The sequence below is a fragment of the Plecotus auritus genome (assembly GCF_963455305.1).
Source record: "Plecotus auritus genome assembly, chromosome: 3".
Taxonomy (NCBI): Eukaryota; Metazoa; Chordata; class Mammalia; order Chiroptera; family Vespertilionidae; genus Plecotus; species Plecotus auritus.
This window is the reverse complement of record NC_137772.1, coordinates 122,175,817-122,186,391: the sequence shown is the minus strand read 5'-3', so window position 1 is coordinate 122,186,391 and position 10,575 is coordinate 122,175,817. Positions and strand designations below refer to the sequence as shown.

Genomic DNA, 10,575 nt, shown 5'->3' with positions numbered 1-10,575 from the left:
CTGAAAAGGATTGATTACTGTTTGGCAAAATGCTGAGGAGAATCCTTCCAGAAAATAAGGACCCTTTGGGCTAGTCATCTCCTTTTCTGGTGTCATCATCCTATTTGAATTTTATGGTCTTCTCTTCTTATCTTGAGGAAGGCTGGAACACATTGACTCTGTAGGAACTGCATTTCTTCTCCACTTCCTGTTGTTTCAAGGAGGCATAGAAGGGTATTCCCTGACAAGGACAAGACACTGACCTCTCATTACCTGTGACCTTTTAGTGATAGAACCAGAAGCAAACTCTCCCCTGAAATGTCACTTCTTCACCAAGGGCATTCCTCCACAAAAGTTCATTTTCCATACAGTAGGCTGTATGGAAAATGAACAAAAGCACATTGAACTTGAACATACGCAAAGCCTGAAATCAGTATAATGTAATCAAAGGTCTGAGTGATTACATGACACCTTGTTTACCTATGACGACCAGTACAAGGCGAACCCTCTACTCCACATCACGAGAAGCAGAAATTCCAGACTGGCTTGACCCTGCAGGAAAAGGGAGTCCCTGTCTCACAAGGCCACCTCTAAAAATGTGGATTATTCCCAAATATGAGAAAGCAACCCCTTACGTGACTCCAAATAAGCTTCCCACACTTCCAGGAAACAGAGTAGGTTGAACACATATATCCACTTTTACTCCCTCCTAAACCAAACTTGCTTAAACAACAGGAAAGGAATTTTTTCTGGGAAGGCACAAACCCACAAAGATGGGGCAAATGAGAGGAAAAAGCAGCAGCAAAATTGGGACATTGAAAAGAAGATAAACATATGGTAAGTGACTTAGGAAACTCCCCAAAGTGAATCTTAAAAGCTTAGAGCTTCCTCCCCTGCTCCACCCCCCTGCCCTGATCTCTGAGATTGCTGACAGCAGTGCTTTCCCCTTCTGAGCAGGAAATAACAATAAAATGCTATTCTTATTTTTGGAGGGACAACATATACTTATTAAATAAGAAGATACCATTACAGAGGAAAATTTATAGAATAAAATAGTTCTTGGAAATTAAAATTGTGATAAAAAATTTTAACTCAGTTGAATGGCCTTGTAGGGCACTGTGGGAAGAACCCTTGCCTCTGGGTTGTACACTTCTGGATGAGAAATAAGAACACACATACCGAGGGTATCAGTCACATGCTAGACTTTCCTGGAGCACAAAGAGGGGGCCATCCAATGGTCTGGTCCAAACAGACAGGCTCCCCTGGAAGACTGAAGAGGCCTCTGAGAATGGGAAGCATTAGATGAGCAAAGGAGAGAAAGGAGGGAATTCCTGACTCTGGGGATAATCTGAGAAAAGGCTCCAGTTGCAATGAACAGGATGCAGGAAGGGCATTTCTTAGAACTTTTTGAGATGTTTGGGTTTTTCTCCTTAGAACTTGGAAGAAAGTTCCCAAAGTTGAGAAGATGCCAAACATTAGCCTTAATCCATGCTGTGACCTCTCCAATTATAAACTATGTCCACTGGAAAGTGCATGGAGACTAGGTTACTCAGGGAACAACAGCAACAAAAATGTTTAAGTAAAAGTAAATTGGAATTTGTCAGCCTGCCCTCTCTCTCAAAGGCATCACCCAAGCAATCCTATATAATAAAGAGGTAATATGCAAATTGACCACCATGCCCTCACAAGATGGCTGTCTATGACCAGGCCGGCAGGGGGGCTAGGGAGGAATGACCAAACGAGTGAACAAGCGGTCTGCATGGGGCAACCAGGCTGGCAGGGGGTTAGTGAGGGATGACCAAATGACTGAACAGCAGGCTGCGTGGGGTGACCAGGCTGGCAGTGCGTTATTGAGGGACGACCAAACGAGTGAACAAGCAGGCTGCATGGGGCAACCAGGCTGGCAGGGGGGGCAGTAAGAGGCAACCAGGCCGGTTGGGGGGGGTAGTTAGTGGTGACCAGGCTGGCAGGGGGGGCAGTTGGGGGCGATTAGGCTGGCAATGGGGGACAATGAGGGGCAACTAGGCCAGTGGGGGGGCAGTTTGGGATGACCAGACTGGCAGGGGGGAGGAGTTAGGGGTGATCAGGCCAACAGAGGGGAGCACCAGGCTGCCAGGGTGGACAGTAAGGGGTGACCAGGCCGGTGGGGGGGGAGGGCAGTTAGGAGCAACCAGGCCAGCAGGAGGGGCAATTAGGGGCAACTAGGCAGGCAGGCAGGTGAGTGATAAGGAGCCAGCAGTCCAGGATTGTGAGAGGGATGTCCAACCCCCGAGGAGTCCTGGATTGGAGAGGGTGCAGGCTGGGCTGAGGGGACCCCTCCCCCCACCAATGTATGAATTTCATGCACCAGGCTTCTAGTCAGATAATAACAGAATATATTCATTAATGAGTTACCATTGATCCTAAGCTAATTTTATTAACCTACCTGAAAACAAATAAAAATAAACGTGACATCAGATACCCAGAATGGCACAAAGGATGATAATGATTTGCTCTCTAGAAACTAGTGAATTAATCAACTTGAACTTCCTGGCGTGCTTGTTTGGGGAATGTCCACCCTTTGAGTCTGAAGATAGGAGACATGTCTCCCTTCCTCTGGTAGGAGTGAGAGCCATCTCATGTGACCATGACCCAGTGTCCTAGGACCAATAATGTGACTATGGAAATAAGAGTTGTTTCCCTGGAGTTTATACTGTCTCTGAGAAATTCAATTAGTGTGTCCAGGGAGAATAAAACAGCAAGACATTGTCCTTTATGTTAAGACAGCCCAGTACCAATGCAAAATAGACATGCCATCCCATGAAGCAGGAGGGAGAGCAGGGATCTTTCAGGATTGATGGGGACCCTCCATTGAGAAGCATAGATATCTCTTACCTTGCCAGCATTTCTTATCTCTTTCTAAGCACATCAGGCTTAATCTAGATAAAGGAGATATTTAATAGAAAGGACTTATGCAGGAAAAGAAAGGTAAAAAAATATTATTGGGAAGACAACCAAACTTATTTGCTAAGTGCAAAGGAAAATTAAAAGGGAAGAAAAATTGGACAGAGAAAATCATGTTTGTCTAAAAGATGAAGACCAACAAAGTTTCTCCTTTATTAACTTTTGGTCGAGAATATGTTTGTATATTTTCAGAAAACAACTCCAAAACCATGTGGATTCCTGAAACAGAGAGGAATTGACAGGTCTGCTCCAACCACGAAGACAAGAGGAGAAACAGTCCAGAGATGGAAGACGCTGACGATGCCTTGCCACGCTAGCAGTCAGCAGCTGTGTGACGCAGCAGGTTGCCTAGAACCAAACCAGAGAGGGTCAGACCTGCATTGCCACCATGTGCCCACCATCCAGATATCATTGCTGACATGTACACTTAAGGAACTGTTTGACATTGAAACGGGGACTCAGAACTGTTGGACATTGAAATTGGGACTCAAACATTTTTTGTTATTATACGTTTATTTCTAGTCTGCAGAGGCAAGATTTTTTAAAGGAAAGAAAAGGGGAAAAAAATAGATACAGAGGCAAAGAAGCATTGAACAGACTGTCAAACTACAGTGGGAAGGCAGAGGAGGTTTTGGAGGGGGGGGCTGTAAGAGATCAACTGAAGGACTTGTACACATGCATATAAGCATAACCAATGGATACAAGACACTGGGGGGGGTGGGCAGGTAAAGGCATGTACTGGGGGGAAGGGGAGGCCGGGGGGAGGTCAATGGGGAAAAGAAAAAAGAGACATATATACTACTATTTGTAATACTTCAAACAATTAAAAAAATAAATAATTTTTTTTAAAAGAAAAGACCAACAAAGTTTCAAATATGAAGAGTAGAAAATAAAACACCAATCCTGCAGTGGGAAGGAAATGTGAATTAAGAAAGCTAGATATAAAAAATAATAATAACTGGACTGAAATAGCTCATGTAAAATCACCATGTACATGATGTGTTTTCAAAGATGACAGGAACAGGGTTCTTTTTTTTGAGGTACACTTGACATATCATAAAATTCACCCATTTGAAGGCTACAGTTAATTACTGTTGATAAGTTTCCTGAGTTGACATTATTACTACAATCCAGTGTGAGAATATTTCTGTCACCCCAATAAGATCCCTCGTCACTATCTACAGTTAATCCCCACTCCAGCCTCCAGTCCCAGGCAACCACTAATCTACTTTGTCTTGCCTTTTCTGCCCATTTCCTGTGACAGGAATCCTACAATCTGTGGCCTTTTGTGCCTGGCTTCTTCCATGCAGCAGAAAGAAGCCGACTTTTTGTAGAGTGTGGATACTGTGTGCCACTGAATGACCAGCCCCAGACTCAGCTGTCCCAAACAGCCCACCTTCTCTGAGGCCCTCTTCAGGCCCCTGTACCCAAGACTGGCTGTGGCCCTCAGTCAGGTCCTGCCCAAAAGCCCTGGTTCCACAGTCCTGACACACCTATTTGAAAGTCCGGCTCTTGATTTTCAAAGCTGAGATGAGAGTCTTACCCTTCCTAGAATGACAGTCAGCAGAGCTTCCAACTTAACTGTGATCTATAGTGAAGGTGAAGCTGCTTTCTCTGTGAAATACCAGTGGCTATGCAGGCAGCAATTCGGTTTTCTCCGAAATATCTAAAATAGGCAGTAGAAACTTCAGCACAGTCTCAGACAGGATATCCAGTAATTACTCGGGCTGGTGTTGGCCTTGGACAAGCATAAAAGGACGAGAACCCACACACACTTGGAATCCTGCTAGGCCATCTACACACAAGTGTGGTGGTTTTTTTTAAATGTATCTATCCCCAGAGCAAGTGGTTTCTTTCTCCCTCTTGAAATGTGTGTCGAAAGAATGCTCTATATGTTGTTATAATGTCTTACTTGACCTGGTATCTGAACTTCATATTAATTAGCATTTTCTCTCTCTCTCTCTCTCCTCTCTCTCTCTCTCTCTCTCTCTCTCTCTCTCTCTCTCTCTCTTAATTTCTAGCTGAGCTAGTATAATTCCATCAAAGCCTACATTTCAAGCTCTAACCAGAGGTCCACTGCTCTAGTAATAGGGACCACTTTCACACCTCTCAGATTTGCCACGTTCTTTTCGTGTGTCAGATTCTCAGATGTCTCCCATCTTTATGATTTCTGCATTGCAACAGGCATTGCACACTCTGCTGACAACTGCTCATGCTGCTCAACATGTGACATCCTCCACTGTTGCTGAGGAGGCAGAGTGAGGGAGGACACCCATCACAGAGAGTGCTTTGCATGTACTGGGAGCTCTATCAGTATTTGTTGAGTTGTAAAGTAAGAGCAAAATCCACTTAAAGCAATCTCAGGTGTCATCATTTGAGCACCCCTAATATGCTACATGATATTAAATAGACAGTAATATCAATATAAGACAACTAGAAGCCTGATGCACGAAATTTGTGCAAGGGGCTCAGCCCTCTCAGCCTGTCGCAGCCCCTCGTAGCCTCGGCTGGCCCTTGCAGCCCTGGCTTCAACCAGAAGGTCCTCCAGATGGTTGTCTGGAATGTAGTCTGGACAGTCGTTCTGCAGTTCGGTCTAATTAGCATATTAGCTCTTTATTATATAGGACTAGAGGCCCAGTGCATGAAAGTTCATGCACTTGACGGGGGGTCCCTCAGCCCAGCCTGCCCCCTCTCACAGTCCGGGAGCCCTCAGGAGTGGGAGGTGACCTGGTGATCGGGGGAAGGCGACGCCCCCATCACACCTCTGCTGTTGCCACTGCCAGCAGCACAAGGCTTGGTTGCCTGTGCCTCGGGCTGGCCCTGGGTGGCTGGGCAGCTGCCATCAGCAGCTTGCCTGCACCTCGGGCTGGCCCCGGGTGGTTGGGCAGCCGCCATCAGCAGCTTGCCTGTACCTTGGGCCGGCCCTGGGTGTCTGGGCACCTGCCATCCAAGGCTTGCCTGCACCTCGGTCCAGCCCTGGGTGTCTGGGCAGCTACCATCCGAGGCTTGCCTGTGCCTCAGGCCAGCCATGGGCAGCTGGGGGGATGAGGGGACTGGGGGACTCCGGAGGCAGGCGTGTGGAGCAGCCCTGCTGTGCTCCTGCCACCCTGGAGGGGCTGAGGGGACTGGGCACCGCCATCTTGTGGCTGTGAGCACCACCATCTTTGGGGGGTATGGCAGTCAATTAGCATATTCCCTCCTTATTAGATAGTATGGTCTTGGGGGCTTTGTGTGAAGTGGGACTTGGAAGTCTTTAAGAATTCAAAAGGCATGCTGGATTTAGTAACAGTTTTCTGTGTTGGTAGCAGGAAGATCAGAACCAGAAGACATTTAGATTTTGTGGAAGCTGGACTTTTATCAAGTAAATTCAGAGATGGGCCAAGAGAAAGCCCAAATTCCAATCCATCCCTAATCATACAGCCCCTAGTGCATGGTCAGTCTGGACATAGACTTGACCAAGGTGGGCTTGGATCTTTGGAGCAGGGTGTGTGGCAGGGTATGTCTTAGTCATGTGTGAGTCATTTTGTGTGGACCAGACTGAGAAGATACTAGTACATCCCAGAACTGGCTGATCTTCAAGAGGCTGGGTTGGCCCCAGATTTGAACCAGGAATCCAATCCCTTTACAATGGGACACTCCCTGGGTGCAAACTCTGCCTGGCCCTGGCACAGTCTCAGGAGAACATTGCATACACTGTGCTAAGCTCCTACCATGTAGTCTTTTATTTAATCTCCAAAATAACCTCATGATTGGATGCCATTATTAGCCCCATTTTATAGATTAATAAGCTAAACTAAAGCAGAGAATTTTTCAGATACAAATATTGTTCAGGGCTTTTTTTTTTTTTTTTTTTTCCTGTATTGAATGGAACCCAACTCAAACTGACTTAAGCAAAAAGGAGAATTTTTGGATAGCTTATTTAACTTGAGAAGGGCAGGAAAGCTGCTCCATCTTGGAAACAGGGACTCAAATGCTCTAATTCTGATCTCTCCCCTCTGATTCTCTTTGGATGTCAGTTCCCTCTGATAACAATGTGACCCTGCCTCCCAGGGCTTTGCTGCCAATAGAGACTGGCTGATGCTCGTGGTCACCAGTACAACCACCCCAGGAAGGTTCTCATTGAACCAGTTTGGCCCATCTTTGGGACAATCATAATCATACTGATGCATGGGGGCAGAGGCAATAAGACCACGGCAGAGCCCATTTGAACCAGGTGATTGGCGTTTGGGAAGATGTGCTTTCCAGAAGTGGGGCAAGGATAGCAGGTCTACAAAAGAGTGAACAGTGACTATTGCACTGAGTGAAGCAACTAGGAGAAGGCAGTCTGGGGACTCGAACCCAGGACAGTATGTCTCCAAAGCCTGTGGTTTCAATCCTTGGATCCACAACAATGACATCACCTGAGAGTGTGGTGGAAGTGCAGAGAGAATCTCAGGGCCCCTCAGAACTGAGGAAGCAGAGTCCACCTTTGAAGAAGGGCTGTGGGGGCCGGTATATGTCAGATCTGAGAAGCATTCTCTAAGCCCAAGAATGTAATTTTTTCTTTCTTTTCTCTATTATTCTAATATGTTTTATAATTTTTTTTCTGTTTTTTTTTTATGATAAATGCATCTCATTTATTTAGATGTTTAAGCTCTCGCAGTAAGTTTTTACAAGCTGGTGAACACTGACAAATTATTTCTCCCACAGAACTATAACCACACATTCCCAAACAGTATAAATATATGGTTGAACTAACATCAATACACATCACCATTTTATCAATTACATAATAAAACAAATTATCAAGTATCCAAATATTAAGTTTCACAGCTCAAAAGGCATATAAAATATTAGATGTCTGTTCAATTCATTAGCAGAAACCCACTTCTTTTTTTTGCAAAGGGTGGGAAGGAAAAAAAAAACACACTTCAAACAAAAATAAGTTGGTAAACTTAAGAATGTATGAAAAAAATACAAGAATTGAGAATTTTTATGATTAAGAACCGTTTTAGCTACAACAAAGCATGTCTACCTTTAAAAAAATATTTACCAAAGAGCATATTCTACATGTTCCACACAAGACAAATAGCCCCCTCTCATTCTTTTCTCAGGCCCTCCCTATAAGTTGCACATTAAGTGCAAACATTAAAATTAACTGTAAGGCTTTTAGTCTGGAGACATTAAAGACATGTGCTTCTATACAATGCAGATTTTCAAAACGGAGGCTTTCCATAACAGCACAAAATGAGATTTATAGAAAGACATTAAATAATAACCAAGACTTCATATAAAAATCAAAAAGTTGAGCAAACCTGATGTATACTTGTATGAATGTGGGAGATGTAAACATAAAGTGAGCAGGCAAATAATCATATAGGCCCTACTTTCTATGTTTGAAATGACTGAAGGGATAAACCACATAAGGTCCAGGGTGTTCATAGTTCCTGGGATTTTAGTTCTGTATGAAACTAAAATATATAAGTATTATGCTGGGTATTTTGGCACCTAATCTTTCTAAGTCTTTTATATATCGGTAAGATTCTGACATGGGAATAGATTTAAAGACATAACTCAATATTGCATGATTTCAGGAAAAGTAAATTGGTGCAAATGATAAGCAGATTTTAAATGCTGAACAGTAAGAATCTTGCCAAGTGTCAAAATAGGTTGATCATAACCCAAACATAGAGGTTGCAATTCTGTCAAGCTTGTGGCCTGATAAAACTGCTTTTCAACCCTCTTTTGGAAGCTTCATTAGACTTATTCACCAAGCCAACATGTTGGCTAATATATATGACAAATTAGGTCCTATCTCAAGTTCCACTTTCAAGGCAATGGCATCAGGCACCCGTTTTATTGAATGCAACAGTTGTTTCTATGACCACTGGAGTCTTTGAAGTGCAGCCGCATTTTAGGACGATACTTCTCCAAATACAGAAGTTGCTTGCTGTTAAAAGCTCCACGCCACTTTTGTCTTATGAACTGTACTGCATCTTCATATTTCATTCCACCTTCGATTAATGCTAGGGCAACAAGCACCAGAGCTCTTCCAAGGCCTGCAACACAATGTACAGCAATACAACAACCAGGTTCTTCACGAAACTTAATTTTTACAAGATTTAACCAATCATCAACAATCTGGTTGGACGGTGGTGCACCATCATCGAAAGGCCAATCAAGAACATGGATGCCTTCTTTCTCCACAAGAGTAGTGTCATAAGTTGCTTCACATACTCTTACTATTGTGGTAACACCATACTTCTTAAGTTCCTCTATGAATTTGTTTAAGGTCGCATTGGTTGGATTGTGTGTAATAAGAAATCTCATGTTCTTGTATGTGACTTCCACAGGAGCTGGGAGGTTCATTCGAGCCATGATAATTTAGTTAAAAAACACTCAATAGGGTTATGAAAGAATTTAAAAATTGAATACAGAAACGATGCAAAGAAACTGAGTCTACCTCAATATACTCCACTTGAAATTCTCAGTGCTTTGAGTGAAGTTGAGAGTGATGGGAAATGAAATAAACCTCCTAACAAGAAGCAGCAATTCTTCAATCCAGTAATACTGAGGCAATAGAAAGGAAGTGCACTGAGGTTTACCCCATCCAGGTCAGAACTTGTAAAATGCTCTGCAGTTTTCAGTTCAACACTTCTGTGTCCAGGTTAACCACTCATATGGGGGCTTCTTGGTGGAGTAGTAACGAATTTCTACAGTTCACTTGTCTGCATAGAGGTCGTGCTGTGCCTGGCAATAATCTCCACTGCCCTTCAGAAACTCCATAAATGTGTGACCAAGAACACCACAGAAAGGAATATGTTTACTCATTGAAGATTGTGGCCTAATCATACAGCCGGACCCAGACGGCAGCGGTGGAGACGGCTGCAGGGCAGGGGGAGGCAGTGGTCGCGGCGGGGCGGCGGCAGTGCAGGCGGCTGCGGGGACACCATGCTACCATGCAGTGAACCGCTCCAGGAAAGCGCGCAGCCAAGCTGGTCCGCAGTCCACGGGGCCAATACGCGCGCCGAGGCCTATAATTTTTTTTCTAATAATTTGCCCCTTGAGGATCTTTTTCTTAATTCTTCACAATTAATTTATTAAGCTTTATACTTATTTTGTGAAGCTTTTGAGAGTATGTTGAAAAGCTCCATCCAATTACTCAACATCACTGTCATCATATTTAATTTTCAAGTTGTGACTAACAATGGTTTCTTATATGTTTGGCACTTACTAATGTATGAAGAACTTTCACATTCAGCAGTGGCTCTTGGTCTTGGCTACCCACAGAATCATGTGGGGAACTTCATAAAATCTGGTTACTGAGGTCTTTCCTTCAGGATTGTGACTTAATTGGTCTGAGCTAAAGCCTGGGCATTGGGACTTTTAAAAACTCCCAGTGACTCTAATAAGATTAAAAGCCACAGGTCAAAGTGGTGTACCCCATATACCTGCATTTTTTTAGACACTTCACAGTGACTAGTTTGCAGCCCAGGTCGAGAACCACTTACATGTGTTATATTTATTATTTGGTAGCCAGGTGAGATATGGATCATGTACACTCCCATTTGACAGGTGAGGACGTGTAAACCCAGAGAAATTGCCCATCAGGTCAGTTAATTGGAAAAGGTTGAATTGAGACTCAACTCCAGTTTCTCTGACCCCAGTGCCAGT

The 10,575-nt window shown here is 43.9% G+C and overlaps 1 protein-coding gene and 1 pseudogene across 2 annotated transcripts; both read right to left on the bottom strand.

The window, feature by feature from the left end:
• Window positions 1–8,514: 8,514 nt before the first annotated feature.
• LOC308243997 (protein tyrosine phosphatase type IVA 1-like) lies at window positions 8,515–9,337 on the bottom strand (annotated as a pseudogene). Its single transcript has one exon. The product of its transcript is annotated as a protein tyrosine phosphatase type IVA 1-like (transcript).
• Window positions 9,338–9,436: 99 nt separating this feature from the next.
• On the bottom strand, window positions 9,437–9,753 carry LOC308244023 (uncharacterized protein; the record flags this gene model as incomplete). Its single annotated transcript, XM_080660110.1, has 1 exon — window positions 9,437–9,753. One exon carries the CDS (start codon window positions 9,751–9,753, stop codon window positions 9,622–9,624), a length of 132 nt encoding a protein of 43 aa, XP_080516236.1. The 3' UTR covers window positions 9,437–9,621.
• Window positions 9,754–10,575: the final 822 nt, after the last annotated feature.